Source organism: Frieseomelitta varia, unplaced genomic scaffold, assembly GCF_011392965.1.
Source record: "Frieseomelitta varia isolate USP_RPSP 00005682 unplaced genomic scaffold, Fvar_1.2 scaffold_54, whole genome shotgun sequence".
Lineage (NCBI taxonomy): Eukaryota > Metazoa > Arthropoda > Insecta > Hymenoptera > Apidae > Frieseomelitta > Frieseomelitta varia.
The window spans coordinates 221,929-240,155 of NW_025110301.1; the positions used below are offsets into that span (position 1 = coordinate 221,929).

Sequence of the window (18,227 nt, forward strand, 5' to 3'; positions counted from 1 at the left end):
ACGAGTTACAGTTACGACGGCGTCAGCCCGCTGCTGTTGCCCGACTCGATCATACTGACCTGTTTTCCTCGCTGTGACATATTTGCAGCGGGCAGGCAGCAATCGAAAGCACGCATTCGAGTAGCACTCTCTTTCGTACGGCATCCATCGAACAATTGGTTAACCATGGCGATGGGGTAAACGGTAAAAATGAGAGAGAAGCACCGATGGTGTTTATACAGAAGTGGACGAAAGTGTTCGATGAAAAATCGCCTCTACGTTTGAAACTGTTGCGACTTTGTAAAAAAAAAAAAAAAAAAAAAAAAAGGAAAAGGAAAAGCAATCGTACAACAATTCAGTTGGCCTTGTTTCAAAGTACAAAACCTCCAGTTTGACAGAGCTCTATCTCAAAGACGTGGTAAGTAGAAAAACAAGATCTTTCGCTCTCGGAAACTGTAAAAATTCAAATGCTTCTGGAAACGTTAAAAAATTGTTTTCACGACCAAATCTACCATCGATCTTGCTCGAAACTTGCTGTACGATTTTTTCTCGCCGAACATCGAACATTAAGGTTAAATGGCAAAACAGTGATCTCGAGATTCTTGAGTTTTCGTGATCGTTCGACTCTGATGTTCCGAACAAAATGGCGGAATAATATCGTGCAGCAAAATTTCGAGAAGACCTCGATCTTCGAGATTATGGTCAGAGCCAACCACGAAAAGCATTCTCTCACTGATTTTTCGAGGTGTTTCAATTTTCACGATTTTCGTCGACCTGCTGCACGATGTAAAAAAACATCTTTGAGAAAGAGAAACTCTGGATTGATGCAGCGGAAAAGCGTTTTCACGCTTGGAAATTAGACCAGCTGGATCGACGTACGATCTCGTACGGTTCAGTTTCGAACAGTTCGAAGCAACGGTGATGTCGAGCGTGCGAAATACTCTTGTCCAGCTCTGTTCTACTCTCAGGCGAGTTAACAAGTTTCGTGCCGCCTGTTCCCGCCGTAATTATTATATACGGCAATTGGCAAGCATTGTTCGACGTTAACGTCCCTTGATAATCCACTTTTGCAACTTTCTCGCTCGAGAAAATTTATTATCGGAAGCACGCGGTTCAAACTATAACGTACGATGATAACAGGCACATTGAAAAGGGGGAAAAGATAGACTCGTTCATTAATCGTTCTATGATCAAACTAAAGTAAGAAGAAAGGAACGAATGATATCTCTCGTCTGACTCGCGAGTCAACGACGATCCTTCGTTTCTTTCGTACTCGTATCGCTCTCCTCTCATTCGATGTCGAGCGTGTCAAAATTAAGCAGTCGCTTTCTTTCTGCGCAGCCCCAGCCGAAGCATGCTGGGTGGCGTGAAATCACAGATGACTGGCTGGTTCAGCAGTGTTCCCAGATTGAGCCGCAACGCTAATCATGGAAATGATGCGGACTCGCAGCAGGCAGCAGGCAAAACAGTGAATGGGGCTCAAGTGGCTCAAAATACCGAGAACACTGCCGAACCGATAAAGGACGATGACGCCAGCAGGTGAGAGTTCTCTTCTTCTTCTTTTTTTTTCTTTGCAAATTTTACAAGCATCTCTCTGCCCAACTATGGAAAACGCTCTAGCGACCGCAAAATGCGTAATGCAAGTTTCTTCGCAGCTCTCGAAAATAGTCGCGAGTCACCACGCTGTGCATTCTGTATCTCTTGTCTCGATAAGTTTGCAAATGAAAACGATACAAAAAAANAAAAAAAAAAAAAAAAAAAAAAAAAGAAAGAAAGAAAGAAACACGCAGCTAGAAGAGATAGAAGTGTGTTCACTGCTTTTTAAATAAGATAGCGAGCGTAGTGAGCTATGTATGCCATTTTGCTACTGTGTTTAACATACTGACACTGTCTTTCTCCATAGTTGGGCAAACATGACAGAAGCAGGTTCGACCGTGCCACGGTGAGGTTTTGTTTTGGGAACGACCGCTGTTCGCTGTTCCAAGTCGAATTTCACCTATTCTATTGCAACCGTATTCTGTAGGCTATTTCCAACAGCTTGCAAAGAGATATTGTTTCATCTTTCATACAGTATACAGACAAGTACAACCTTCATTTTTTTATATGCCACGTATGTTTTCTACCTTTTCTGCACAATTTCAATATCTCCGAAATTTAATGCATAAACTTAAGCTTCACTAGAACTGTGTTTTAGTTACTTTTCTTCTTTTTTTTTTTTTTTTTTTTAATGAGGAGGAGGAGGATCCCCGAATGGAAATGAAAAGTGGATAAATATAGAGAGAAAGTCGAGTAAGTCCCAGCTAAGCTAGGGGGACTACAGAGGATCAATTAGTCAAACATATCTAATATAGGCACATTGGGGATGGCTTCCATTGTTACTAGAACGCTTTTCTTCCTTTTTTTTTTTTTTCTTCGTTTTTCTAATTCCTCGATTTAACGACCGATCGATAGGAGGGTATGCGTAGTTACCGAAAGCAGAGGTAGCTTGTACATATACTCATGTTCAAGAAGCCACTGAAATTCACTTGACACGTTAATGCACATTTGTAATTTTATTTTTCTCTTTCGTTCTATATCCGACCCGCAATTTTACGTTGTTTTGAAACTCGCTTTTTTTACAAACTCGCTGTTAACATAGTGTAAACTGCACGACAAAGTGCAACCTGTTGTCATACATTGTTCACGCGTTTCTCCCGTTGTTATTTACAGCGCAACTGGCGGTGCTGACAGCGGCCCAGCAAGTTTAGAAGGTTCCCCCTCCGAGGATAAGGAAGGACAGCAGGCGTTCAGCGGTGGTGAGTTTTTCGAATTTTTCGCCATTTTCTTTTTTTTCTGCTGCTCGCCTCGCGAACGTAGTACGACAGGTCAATCTCAGAAAAGAAAAAAAAGACGAGAATAAAACGGAGGAAGTGGGAATCATTCGGAAAGGACAAAATTTCGAATCCTGAAAGTTTGAACTAATCTTTCGTCTCGAAAATCTTGAAAATCTCGAACATCTCGACGAAGATTTAACATTTTATACGAACGTGTAGTCTCTTTTATTTTTGAAACGCTCGTGAAGTAACGAGTGTTCGTCGTCGTCGCGACGACACGAAGACTTCCAAGACCTCGGTATTCGATACGGCGTGAAGTATTTTACAGCCCATTGATAAATAAAACGATAAGATCGCGTTCGCAGAATGTCGTAATAGCTCGTGATGTTTCCGGCATTTTGATGTTCCTCATCATTTGCCCTTTGCATTTCGCGCTAGTCAATCATTTTTAAAGTCGACGAATGACGGGAGGAGGGACAGAAAAAGAAATCTGCGAGGGGAAAACTTTTAATTAGACCCGAGTTCTCGCGAAGATGAAAGAGTTGGAAGGATACTCGTTGCCAGTGATACTCGTTGCAAAAGCTAGCTGGCAAATCTTTAGAATAAGAGGGTGCAAGGGAAAATATTCGATTTGCCTTTTCGACGAAAGAGGGTCTCGAAAACGCGGATAAACTTTGATTCAGCCAGCCTCTTTCGTTTCTTCCCCGATAAGTTCGGCTCTCAGTGCTCGGTTTGATCGAGTCCCGACGACTGTGTATCGGTAGCAGACAGATTGACAAATTAATTCGTCGCACGCTCCAAGTGCTTTTGCACGAAATGAAGAGGAGAAGGATAGAGTAGAATCTAAGATCGCGTTACTCGCACGAGAAGCCTGCTGTTGCTATTTTACACCCTGATAAAACAGCAATAGACAGCAGATCCCCTGTTATAGAATTTTAGATGCTTAAAAGCCGTAGACGAGATGGAAGAGTAATGTTGTTAAAATAGCCTTAACGCGATTCCTCTCGCGCGCGAGCGTTAAAGTTAATAGAGTTTAAGGCCCGGAAGGGGCAGAAAATTTAAAAAAATATTCGAATTCAACAAGCCCTTGGTTATTTCACGTCGCATCGGAATTTAACCTCTTGCGCTAGAGTGACGTGCCACGCACGTCGAGAACTTTTCGTTCCAAAATTGTAATATTTTCTCAGTTTCTAAGTATATTCAAGTATAACCCAAGCAAAACAAGTAATAAATTTATTACTTCTCAATAATTACTATCCGGTGATATATCATACCGACGAGTTCAAAAAGAAAGCGACTAGTTATCGTATATACGGTTCGGTTACTCGTTATGGTCCGCAATTAATTGCCAGTGGTTAACCTCTTGCGCTGGAATGACGTGCCACGCACGTCGAGAACTTTTCGTTCCAAAATTGTAATATTTTCTCAGTTTTAAGTATACTTGAGTAAAACAAAATAGGCAAAATAAATGATAAATTTATTACTTCTCAATAATTACTATCCGGTGATATATCATACCGACAAGTTCAAAAAGAAAGCGACTAGTTATCGTATATACGGTTCGGTCACTCGTTATGGTCCGCAATTAGTTGCCAACGCAAGTGGTTAATCTCTTTTTCGTTTCAAAATTGCAATATTCTCGCAGTTTTAAGTATACTTAAGTAAAACAAAATAGACAAAGCAAATAATGAATTTACTACTTCTCGATTTTTTTCTATCCAGTGATATATCGCACCGACGAGATTCAAAAAGAAAGCGACGAATTCTTGTATACGGTTCGGTGTCGCTCGTTATGGTCCGCAAGTGGTTAATCTCTTTTTCGTTTCAAAATTGCAATATTCTCGCAGTTTTAAGTATACTTAAGTAAAACAAAATAGGCAAAGCAAATAATGAATTTACTACTTCTCGATCATTTCTATCCAGTGATATATCGCATCGACGAGATTCAAAAAGAAAGCGACGAATTCTTGTATACGGTTCGGTGTCGCTCGTTATGGTCCGCAATCAGTTGCCCAGATTAAATCCTTCGAAGCAAATCGGTCGAAAGCAGTATATGTATATAACCCCCCCCCCCCCCCCGACAGAAGTTTCGCAGACAGAAAGCGAGGAAAAAAAAAGAAGCTTCATTTACGCTCGCGTGTGATACGCGTACTCGCTCCTAACTGAGAGATTGGAATTTTTTCAAACGTGTTTCACACGGTGGTAAGAAGATCTCGTAAAAAATTCAAGGGGGGTAAACTCTAAGCGCTCTGGCCTTTCGATCACTTGGCTCGCCACCGTTCAGCTCGCCTGATTAATAATGCAGTGGCCCATCGAATGAAGTTTAACGATCTGAAACCGTAGACCGAGCCACCGCACCCGATGCACCGAGCTATTAAATTAGCTTTCATAATCGGCGCCGGGTTTTCTTCGTTTTTCCTTGCCCGCTCCCGTCTTTTCCCTCCTCCATTTCTCCCTGGTTTTTTTCTCTCTCTTTCACTCTCCTCGCCGCGCGTTTCAGAGAAATTCTTTTCTCCCTCCCAATGTGACGGCGCTGAATTTTTTTCGCACGCGGATCTCGTCGATAACATTTACAGGGCTATGTACTTCTTCTTCTCATTCTCTCCGTTTCCATTTCCATCGTATCTCGCTCTGTCCCGTGCAGGTTTCATCGCTTTTCTCGGGAAAAGAGAAAGAGAGAGAGAGAGAGAGAGAGAGACAGAGAGAGAGAGAGAGAGAGAGAGAGAGAGAGATAAAAAAAGGAGAAACCACTTGTACGAGCGCGAGAGAAGTCGACGAGATGTCGTAACGTTGATTGCCGTTGAGAGGAGAGCAACGATGAATTGAAACTGAACTGACACTTTCAACGTCAAACACAGCGTGAAACACAGCGACGCGACGACGTACGCACAGTCTGTCGCCGATTTGCATAATATCTATCCGCGCGATCGTGGTATATATATATATATATATATATATATATTTTTTTCTTTTTTTTTCATTCTGTCGGAAACAAAAGAGGCAGCAACGAGCATTGTCTCTCTGAATTTACGATTCCGCGTCATTGGTTCTCTTTTTTCTCGCGCTTTTATAATTAACCCGTTTATCCCGCGATTTCGTGCGTCGCGTTCCGATCACACGTTATACGCCAATTCTTCGTCAGTCTGACTTTATATATTATAATATTATAATATTAAAACATTACAATATTTAAAGAGAAACAGAAAACAATTGTACAAAGGTACGAATCTAATATCAGTAGTAGATGTATAAAAGTTTTCGTTTTTATTCTCTGCGAGAGATCGTCACACAGTCGTTCATTTTTCGAATCGAAAAAAAGCAAATGAGCGTATGAAAGTGGGCGTGAAGCAACGAACAAAAGAAAAGAACAGAAAAAGGAAAAAGATCAAACTTCATAGTCGAGGAAATTCACAGTTATCCATCGACAAAAGAAGAGAAAAAAAGTCGCGCGTAATTGTCATTACTGTTATTTGCACGCGCGGAATGGCTCCTGTTTGTTACTTTCGCGATGGAAATATTGCGTCGCTGATGAAAATCTCCGCTCGCGATGCACCTCCGTGCCGTTGTTATCGCGTATGAAAGCATTGTCACGCGGTCAACAACGTTTCCATGTGTTGCTCTGTATTAAATATGGCACTTTAAAATCCGGCATCGTGTCCGAGCATCGAATTGGCCGTTGACACGTTTCTTTAAATGCCGGTTGATGATTTCCTGTTACGTCTGTCCTACATTCTGCTCTATATTCCACATTCTGTTGTATGTATGTACGAAATTCTCTCTCTCTAGATATATATATATATATATATATATATATATATATATATATATACTCTCAGGAATGAATTTGATACGCAAAATCGAGAAAAATAAACGTTACGCGTTTATATTCGATTATTTCGAACGAGCAATCTTCTTTATTTATTCGTCGATTAATTTCTGAAACGCGCACGTCCAAACACCGATATCTTTCCTCTACGTTTTATTATAACAGCGGGATTGAGTTCATTCGAGATAATGTATCTGTTATTTATTTCGTTATCAACAGCAGTTACTTGCCACTTTCGTTTTCCAATAATCGTTTTCGACTTGTAATACGTCAGCAGATAATTAACCGGTGTTATTAATAGTACACACACACACCGTATGTCGGACATTCTCGCGAAAATGAAAATATTCGCGTGCATTCTCCAGTCACATACGTTTCTGTTTCTTATTTTCGATTCCGTGAATTCACTCCTGAAGTTGTAGCATGTTTCGGAAACACCCTGTATACATCCCATTATAAAATACAACTCTGTGTCGTTTGGACCCTTTGTCTCGTAACGAGGTTGCGCAGACACACTGAAAATGTGAGATTTTCTCGAGAACCATATCGACCGTGCTCCCCTGCCTCTTGAATTTATTCGTATCTCTCTGCTCGATTCTATATCGAGGGCGAACACGGAGCTGTGAAACTCGAAAATTACACGTACGTCCTTTGTCTATGCACTGATCGGTCTTTCTCTTCTTTCTCGATTGCATGCAATTGTGAGTTGGAATGTAATTGTTTCTCTCGTTGACGTGTAACGCGTTCAAATAAATTGACACAAGAACGAGGCAATAATTCTCGTATTATGCGCAGCATGTCCAACGTTTCTTCGCTGTTCTCAGCTGGCAAAAAAGTAGGCGAAAAATGAAAATAATCTTTGCAATTTTGAAGTTGAACCCTTGAAAGCAGAGACTGAAAAAAGAAATATTTTGCGGTTTAGGTATATTATACCCAGAGACTGAAACCGAAATATTGTGAGGTTTAGGTATTATACCGGTATTTGCTCCCATATTGTCGTAATATAAGCGCTATTTGGAGAATCGGTTTTAATACCGGTATAAGACGATCATACTGGTATTTTCATACGTATTTTATCGGTATTTGATGTTCAAAACGGTAAAAATCCCGAAATATATACCGGTACGGTACCGCTTTACTGACGAAAACACATTTTTCATTTTCTACGTACAGTGATTCTTATTAATATCCGGACATTATGCTATTCAAAATATTGTTGTGGATTTCGATTGTTTATAATAGTAAATTTGGGTTAATTTTTTTTAATAATATAATAGAACATTCATTATAGTTTATAATAACATAAATTTTATTTATTTATTGCAACATACTTTTCTTAATATCAAACAATAAACTAAACTATGTCGAAATGTAGCGTGGCAAAAATATTCGGACATTTGAAGAACTACAATATTTGAGCCTGGAAATTGTTAACACAAACAATAATTAATATTTTGTTAGGTAGCCCTTAACTTCAATAATATATCGCAGACGCTTAGGCATATTTCCAGTAATTTTTTTTAAGTAATTTAGCGGAATATTCTCCTATTCTACGATCAATCGTTGTTTTAACTTCTCTTTCGACTTATTGACGTACGACAATTAGTCATTTTTCACCGAGAAAAAGGAAAAACGTATCGAGAAATCGGTCATCTTTAAAAATTAAGTAAAAGTATCGTGGCTGATATTGTACGGAGATACAACGATGAATTATATTATTAGAAATAATAAAGGATACGTGTATTATCAAATTTACTATCGGCAGCTGTATGAAAACATTTAATCATTGTCTCCTTTTCCTTTTCTAATATATTAATATTTTATTTACCGGTATTATACCGAAATACATCTACCGATCTAATATCATTTCGATAGCATTATACCGGTATTCGCACCATTTCGGTTTCATCAAACGTAATCGAATAGTAATCTAAAAATATACCGGTATTTTACCGGTATCCGTAATACCGATTCGGTCTCTGCTTGAAAGTTCTTGCCACGAAGAACGAAAGGTTACTTCTGGACGTTTAACTTTGCACTTCTTTCCTTGTTTTATTGCACGGACGATCAGGCCGCGACAGATTTTCAAAGACGAGCCGAAAGTTACAGTGATCGGCTCGTCTGCGAGTGACACGGCGATATTAGATTTCAAGGGTGTGGACAGATATGAAAACCGCTATGAAACCGCAGTTCGAAACCGCTCTCCCACTTCTTTTTTTCTTTTTTCTCTTTTTTCTTTTTTCTTTTTGTCTGTGGCCGCGCGTTTCGAAAGCGAAGCGATGACGCACCGGCTGAAAACGCGGTTTCGTTCAATCAAAAAGTCAAACGCCATTTCTCGGTGAATCGCTCGCGGTGTTTGTACACACGTTGATTTCGCGGACAAAACGCGCGTTCGCAGCAGTATTTGATCCCGCAGCGATTTATCGTATCTACATTTTACGACTGCCTCTCGAATGCTGCATTGTGTGCCTGTACGTATATATGTATGTGCACACGTACGTGCATCAGCTGTGTCTTCCACTTTTATCGATTTCTTACGACGTGGTTGAGCCAGGAGAGTCGATGTATGATACTTTAAAATTACGTACTAATGGTAGCAATATCGAAACATATAACGATGAACTTGCAATTCATTTTCTACCGCAGTTTTATCCTTTTAATAATCTATTCGTTACTGTAGAATTAATCTGAAGGAAAATATTTTGCTGTATTTTTATTTTACATTTATTTTGTGAAATGAAGCGAAACGAGTGGCACGCGATGCTTCCTAATCCGAGACAGATTTTAATTTTTCCCCACCCAGTTACTCCCCCCCCCCCCCAACTGGCAAATTAAGGCCGATAACGCGATCGTGCAGTGAAACGCCGATACACATGAACTGAAACACGAGGTATTTAGATAAGAGTTATTTATCTAACCAAATATTTAGATAAGCAGTGTTCGTATAATCGAGCTTCCTGCTATAACAATATTAACCGCCGGGAAACACGATATTTAAAAGCAATCCCCGCAAATATTTACTTCCGCCGTATATAATAATCGTGGGAGCCTGTGATTTTCCATAAAATTTCCGCGGCAGTGTTGCGATACCGATGCGTAAACGCGGGGCAAAGTCGCGCGTTCGCAGTTACGTCAACCCTCTGAAACTCCCTCGTCGGGAGAACGAAGACCGAGAGTAGGTCATCGTGTCAAAGAGCCGTGCGACGTTTCCGTCGAGACGAAAGGCCCCGGTCTTCTCTCGTCACACGGCGCAGACTCGTCAGACGGCGTCAAAGGGCGAAACTTTTGAACATTAGTAGGGCGTATTTAATTGGCACAACGAACTGGAGCAGAGGCGGCGAACTGGCGGCCCTTGTTACCCCTACTTTTCTCTTATAGCTGTCCCCTCCACTGCCCCGATCTCCCCACTCCGTCGAAAGTTGACGCGGCCACGATACATGTACATAAATCCTTTACTGTAGCTGCTATAGTTAAACTTGAACGCTAGTTAATCTCAAACTGACGATCGAGGCATAAAATTTTCCATCAGTGACATTAAAAAATAGAAACGCTTCGTGGTAATAATGCTTGGCAACTTGCGCAAGCTTTTCATATCTGACATGATAATAAAATTTTCACTGTTTCATATCTAACGTGAAAATAAAACTTCCAACAGAAATTATAAACAATTGGTCATTTAAAATAAATTATAATAAATTTATAAATAATAAATTATAATAAAGTAATATTACAAAGTAACAAAGTAATATAATATAATATAATAATATAATACAATATTAATAAATATAATAAATTTTAATAAATTGGTCATTTTAATAATAAATTATAATAAAGTAATATTATAATAAATATTATAAGTAATATTATAAAGTAACAAAGTAATATAATATAATATAATAATATAATACAATATTAATAAATATAATAAATTATAATAAAGTAATATTATATAAATATTATAAGTAATATTATAAAGTAACGAAGTAATATAATATAATATAATAATATAATACAATATTAATAAATATAATAAATTATAATAAAGTAATATTATAATAATATTATAATAAATATTATAAAGTAATTAAGTAATATAATATAATATAATATAATAATATGATACAATATTAATATAATATAATAATATAATACAATATTGATATAATAGATTATAATAAATTGGTCATTTTGATCATTTTGGTAGTTCTAAAAGGCAGTTCTTAAAGGGAATTTTATATTTCCCCTTTCACATTTCCAAACAGAGTGGAAATTTTTAATTTTAAATTTTTACATTACAATAATTTTAAATAATTCGAATTCTAAAACATTATAATAACTTTAATAACTCTAATTCTAAAACATTATAATAACTTTAATAATTCTAATTCTAAAACATTATAATAATTTTAATAACTCTAAATTCTAAAACGGATAACGTTGCATCGCGGTGTTTGTTGGACGTTACTACATACCGAATATCGTACCTCCGATCGTGGAAACATATGCCGTTCGATTGGTCGAGCAGGATGCGTGATTGTTTCCGTTGGCGAGAGACGCGATGGACGCGTCACGGGCAAAATCTCTCCAACGTCGAAGAGGAGAAACTTGGCCGCGGAAACGAAACAGCCGTTGCATAATGCCGTTGCCAGGGCAGCAGTCCCCGCGGCGAATCGGGCTGAGAAATGAAGCACGTCCCCGGGTACAATTGGGAAGTTACTTTACGCCGCCGCACAACTTTTTCTTCTTTCTCTCGGTCGCAGAAGAGAAATAAGAAACAAAAAAAGAAAAGGAATGGGAGAATGAGAGCAAAGGAGAAGGGGAAGGGAATAAAGTAGAGTGGCGCCTTGCTGACTGAACGCAGGTTGGATGCTATCGAGAGTGATGTAATTCCGCAAAGTCCCTGGTTATCTTCACTCTCGTTTTGAGAAAAATGTAATGCGTTGAGAGATGGAATAAAATTGCAGATGAAAGCGCAGATCGCAAGTCATCACTCAGAATTTTAAAGAATTTTGTTTGAGAACTTTCTTTTTACCAAAGCAAAGTCAACTTTTATCAGTACAAAATCACATTTCTAATAAGTGCTGCTGCGTTTTTAAATATTAATCAAACAGGATACTCGTTTCGGAACGAAAGGATCCAAGTTGATAGCTTCAGATTACAGCTGAGCCTTAAACTCAGTGCTTCTTTTGTGCCCCCGGAAACCTCCTGAAACGAACCATCGAATAGAAAATTCTTCGAAATACGCGAGTTCCAGTTAACGGAGCAGAAATATCGTCCAGTTAACGCAGCGCTGCCGTGTGTACAAATTCCGGTTCGTAACGTAGCGGAAGCAACGACAGCGTTGAATCCACCGGCCGAACAATACACGCGCTTTTTGCACACGATCGTAATCGTTGAGCGTTCGTTCATATTCAAATACAGCGCGTTTATACGGGAAAACCCGGATTAAGGAGCCAAAGTATAATACGAAGTTGGAGCTTGCAAAAAAGGCCTGTAAGTGAGCCAAGTAACGAGCAACTTCGGGACTGGCGAGAACTAAGAGGAAATAGAGGTTGCAGCAGAGGGTTGATCCAGTAGATTCGTCCTTGGCCCGTGGCACGGTGCACGGTAGATACGTCGGTGGACACTGCGAACATGTCGATAACAACCCCGATAAAGCAGCCGGAGAAAAAAGCGCAACCAAGAATGAAACACATTCTGCGGATTTTTCCTTCTCCTTCGGATTTTCCACTTTTTTCGGTCGCTCTCCTACGTGCGCGCGTATTATAAACCGCGGAGAGATTTCGCGCGTGGGCGAGCAACGACGGCTGGCTGCAATTCCTCGCATAATGTTCGCCGAGTCGAGTTTCACCACGAATTTCATCGCGAAATTTCGCCACGAGTATAACCGGATTCAGTCGGCAAGTAAACGTCCTTCGCGTCGCAGAGGGATGAAGAGGGGAGGGGGAAGGGGGGGGGGGAGGTGGACCCCATCTTCGTCGATCAATACGACTACCTAAACGACTCTGAAATCACCGGTCGCGACGGTTCGTACGCCGGAAGTTGCCATCACTCGCGCAAGTCTTAGCCCTTCTACACCACCTCTCCCTCCCCTGTTTCTTCTTCCTCCCGTTCTTGCACCCTCGTCTCGCATCATCGTGTAGCTGTTTTTTTTCTCTTATTGCTGTACAACGATGTCATTGGTTTGCCGAACCAGCGCTCACAGTCGAAGGAAGAGTCTTTCCACGAGGTTATTTGTCATGTTTAATTTATCGACAGATGGGCGCGGAGCGAGGAATGTATAAAAATCTACGTGGAACGTGACGCGAATCCGGAACGCGTTGTTTGCGAAAGAGAGAGAGAGAGAGAGAGAGAGAGAGAGAGTGGAGTCTAATTCAGTTTCTCAAACCAAATGAAACGAGGAACACGCTCGTCGATATGTCGGGATCGAAAGGGACAGCGGGAGACGTAGAGATAAAGCGAGTGGCGAGAGGCAAATAAATAGAGAGACGCGTCCGCAAATCCGAGAATCGGCGAAAAGCCTCTCCCGCCCCCCGCCCCTTCCTATATACCCACGGTATACGGTAAACGAAGGCCAAACGAGAAAAGCTTGGTAAGCCCCGGAGAGCTTAGTTCGAACGGCGACGATTTCTCTGCCAGTCGATGCCAGTCGCTTCCTCGCAGACTCGAGATTTTCCGTCGGATTTCGAAACGGCCACGGGAAACGCGTGGATAAACGGTCAAGGTTATGTTTTGTCATGGTCAGAGAAAGAGAGAGAGAGAGAGAGGGAGAGGAGATGGGCACGCCAGAAAAGGGCACGCGATACGTTTGAAAACCAGCAGAAATTTCAACGGATGAAATTTCCACCGATGAAATTCAAATCCGAAACGATCCCGTGTGTGCGCCGTCCGTCAGAAGCTGACTAACTCTCTCTCTCTCTCTCTCTCTCTCTCTCTCTCTCTCTCTCTCTCTTTTTCTCGCTACGAGGTGTATCCTCCCTGAAATGGAGTGAGCACACGTACGCAGCGCTGAAAACCGCGTAAAATTATTTGCGGTGACGGATCTCTGGCTAAACCAGCAGCACGCAAACGGTGCACAAGTCTCGCCGATGCTTTCACGAATTTTTCCGGTGGTTCGCGCCCCGACTCTGGTCAAGGTTGCCGACTGATGCGCTTTCAACGTCCTGGGCTGACTGATACCACACACACGTAACGTCGAAACGTAACGAACCACCGCGCCACCACGCTTTCCACCCGCTCTTCTCTCATTTTTCTCCTTTCTCCTCTGTTGCCTCTCCCATGTTTTTTTTTTCTTCCTTCCTTTTTTTCAGTCGTTGCCTTTTGCCTCTCTCCTTTGTGCCCCGAACTGCAGTCGCGACGAATTACCATCGTATTGGTTTTGTCGCCCGAGTTTCAGCGTTCCCTTTCTCTTTCTTTCTCTCTTTCTTTCTTTTTTTCTTTAATTTTATTGGATTTGGCTTTTCATTCTGTTTTTCTTTTCTTTCTTTCTTTCTTTCTTTCTTTTTCTCTTCAGTAGGGAATAATTTAAAAGATTCCCAGGCCACTTACGAAAGTATGAGAGAAAGATATTCGGGAATTCTTAGCGCGAGGGCTCGACTCTGAAAGTTGGCATCGATCCTTCTCTCTATAATGGGACCTGCATACTTGAACAAGGTCTCCCCGAAGAGACATTAATCCCACAGGCGGGACAATTGTGTTAGCTTCTAACAAACAAATCGTTAAGTCGTGCAATTTTCATCGGGCTCGCTTTCACGCTGGGTTAATTGCACGCACTAATTATTCCGTCGGGCGATTCGCGCAAGGGACAGGCGGAGAAGAAAGAAGGGGAAAATCCGTCGTTCGGTTTCAATTCTCTGCCGAACAAGGAAAGTTCTCCTCGGTTCACGCTCGCGTATTCTTGCTCCATCAAATTTTCACTCCTCGCCTCTTAACATAAACGCGTAAAAATTTAATCTGATTGCCAGTGCGCGTACGTCTCTATCCCGAAAACCTCTCGCTAGAATTCTTAAGTAGTAATTCTCGAAGCTGTTAAAAGCTTCCTGATAATCAGATTTTCTCGTTTTAACGAACAAAACGTTCGCCTCGTTGAAACGAAGGTTGTTTTTCTTATAAATACGCCGTTACGTATATTATAATTTATCATAATTTTTTATATATCGTTATATTCTTAATTCTTACATATTGCTACTCTTGTATATATTATTGATAATTCTTACATATTACTACTCTTATAATTCTTATTAATAGTATATATATTATTATATCATTATTATAATAGTATATATATTATATTATTATAATAATATATATATTATAGCATATACATTATTAAATTATTATTATAATAGTATATATATTATTATATTATTATAATAATATAATAATATATTATAGTATATATATTATTATATTATTATAATAATATAATAATATATTATAGTATATATATTATTATATTATTACAATTTCTTATATAATACAAAGATAGAATTTATACACACGAATTTATAACACTCACCTAGTAAAATAATAGTGAAATATTAGTGAAATAATAGTAAATAATAAAATAATAAAAGTGACTCCTTTACCCTTAAGGTCGCTTAGAATTCAACGAGCCTTCATATTAATAGATACTTTAAACATCGTTGCATTAACCTCTTGCAAAATTGCATTAATTTTTCTCAGTTTTAAGTATATTTGAGTATAACCTGGGCGAAATAAACGATAAATTTATTTCCTCTCAATAATTTCTAACCAGTGATATCGTACCAACAAGTTCAATAATATTCTTGTATACGGTGTTGGTCACTCGTTATGGTCCGCAATCAGTTGCAACGGGTTAAATATTGTTGCATTCGCGTCTTTGTATATTCCGCAAACCGGGTGAAAATCTCTCTCAAACGATATCCTTAACGAGGGATCCTTCGTCGTGCTATCTCGACCTTGCGTTGCGTTCTGCAACGAGTCTCTCTCGGTTTTCTCTCTCGTTGAATATTCTAGCTCGTCACCTGTCAACGAGAATCTTCGAACATTGACCGTCGATGGCCGACCTTCTTTGCCGCGTTCCACGCGGGAATTAGCTACCCTTGTTTGATCCTCTTTACGCTTCGTCTCCGTGCAAAGAGAACAAGAGAGTCTCGGCGGTCAGATCGAAGATGCTAACGAGCCACCGCTGGAATTAATTACGGGCCTCTGCGTGTCTGTCGATGCACTTTTCCACGGCACGGCTCGGTGTTTCGTCGTACTGTTCAAACAGAGTCGGTCACTCGTGGGAGCCACCCCCTTCGAGGGTTGGCAATCGGATACGGTGACGCGTACGACCGAATCTTCTGAAGGCGGCTAAAGCCACAAAGGAGAAGGGCTCTCCGTCCAAAGAGAGATGGAAACCGACCCGGAACGCGTCGACCGAAGAATGGGAGAGCGGAGGGATTTTTGTCCTTGTTACTCGGCTTTTCGCCCCCTTTGCAACGTGTTTGTGAAGGGTGTGTGGAAAAGTTGAGGTCAAATTTCAGGAAAGAGTCGCGAGCAAAGGGACTAGGTCAGGGGGAGTGTTATTAATAGACTGGATTTTTGTACAATTACGGAGTTATTTGGATATGGAGGATACTAATTGTTCGAAAGCTATGATATTCAACGTATAAAATAAACTTTTGTTCAGATCCCACGCTAATAAATTGGCGATTTAATTACTAGAAATACGAGGTATTCTGTGATTACGAGTCCGCAACAATATTGACGCGGGTTTCGTTGCGTTTTGTCCGATTTAAATTCGCTGGACTTTTGTTCGAATGTTTAAAAAATATCGCGATTCAATTGAGAATCGAAATTATTTCCGACTTTTTTTTTTTTTTTTGTTTCAATTGTTCGTCATTCTTTGTTTTCCGTGAAATGGACGCAGTTTCCAAACGAACGTAGTATCGAACAATGCTCTGTAACCAGAGATAATAACTACGAATGGCGAATTGTTATAGAAATCCGTATCTTTGCGAACACAATTAACGTCATAGAACAAAAACAGCGATACCCAATTTTACCTATTAAGCATTGTGTATCCTTATACGTCATACGTTTTATACATTTTCATACGTTTTATACATTTTCTCGAATTTTTCGTAAATGCATAGACATCCATTGTCTAACTCGGGCTTTTGTTTGCTATGACAAGTGACATGACATAACGAGCAATAAATACGAAAGCTGAACGAATTTTTACATCTTGATACTTTTCCGGCGGGATATTTGAAACAACTTGTTGCTTGTAAGGAATATATATGTAAACTATCATTATAGAAGTTTTATAAATAATTGTACAATTTTATTATTGAATTGTTTTGTCATCGAATGTACTGTGATATTCTTGTCAAAATTAACTCTTGCGCTGGAATGACAGTGCCACGCACGTCGAGTGTTTTTTGTCTCAAATTGCAACATTTTCCTCAGTATCAAATATATTTCAATGTATCCCAGACAAGACGAATGATAAGTTTATTACTTCGTGATCATTTCCATCCAGTGATATTAATATAGCGATACTATATTGACGAGGTACAGAAGAAAAGGATAGCGACAAATTACTGTATACGGTTCGGTCACTCGTTATGGTCCGCGCAACCAGTTGCCACCAGCGCCAAGGGGTTAATATAAAATTTTGATTTGGATAGAAACGTAATTGTTGAAGTCGATTTATTTTAACCATCATATAAATTATAACAATACGTATATGTAGGGTTGTTCCAATGTTAGATAATTTCAATTTAATATTTTTCCTAACCACAACCAAAGTCAAAGTAAAAGTGTTATAATACACGCTCCAAAATTTCGTAAATTTAATCTTGTTTCTTCAAAATCACGCTACATGTCGAGTCGTCAATAGTCGTGCGACTATTCCCAGAGCGAAGAAGAAGGAAAAAGGGGCGGCAGAGAACCGGCGGAGCTCTTCCCTTTGACCGACGTTCCGGAAAACGTTTAGGTTTCGATGACACCAAAGTTTACGACAACGGCGACGCTGTTGCGGTGGTGTTTCGGTGCCACCTTGTCAGCTCTCGGCATAGTCAGCCGAGTAATTGAAATTTCTCGGAGAATCGCTGAATTCTTACGTCGCCTGTTTTCAGGTTTCCTTCTCCCCTTGTTTCACTGCCGCGCAATCGCGAAACGGACGAGATTTTGCAAAAATCGAATTGCACATTTCCACGCGAACGGCTGGAAGGATTTTCCTATCCGTTCGAAATTCAATGCGCCAGATACAGGCCGGAAACGATTTGTCTGGTCTAATAGTGAAATGGAACGTGGATCACAGGAGATGGAAAACGAGGAAAACGAGGGAAACGCTCACAATTCACATCGAACGTTAAATCCACTTCTGTCTCGGGCAAGACGGTCGTAGGTAGGATTATCAAATCTTCATTTAGTAGGAGAGCAAGGAAGCCGAGTAATTTTATTTTCTGTTCTCCGGCTTGTGCGGAGATGACATACATATATATATGTGTATTCTCATGATCGAACGCTAACGTTGTTCTCCCTCGGGAACACCGAGCGAGCCTATGAAGGTATTTCCAAAGGATCGCGTGGCATATAGCCGCGATAACAGTCCGTGTTCTTCAACCAAAAAA

At 40.0% G+C, this 18,227-nt stretch overlaps 1 protein-coding gene across 6 annotated transcripts in view; it reads left to right on the forward strand.

Annotated features, from left to right (window-relative positions):
• The window catches only part of LOC122533576 (synapse-associated protein 1), a 134,889-nt gene that overhangs the window by 3,801 nt on the left and 112,861 nt on the right, over window positions 1-18,227 (forward strand). For 5 of the 6 annotated variants that reach the window (XM_043663431.1, XM_043663435.1, XM_043663436.1 and 2 more), the window contains exons 2-4: window positions 1,321-1,518; window positions 1,883-1,921; window positions 2,689-2,774. In XM_043663431.1, the coding sequence (XP_043519366.1) occupies window positions 1,321-1,518; window positions 1,883-1,921; window positions 2,689-2,774 (323 nt within the window). The remainder of the gene's footprint in view (window positions 1-1,320; window positions 1,519-1,882; window positions 1,922-2,688; window positions 2,775-18,227) is intronic. The other variant, XM_043663432.1, reaches the window with a different exon arrangement.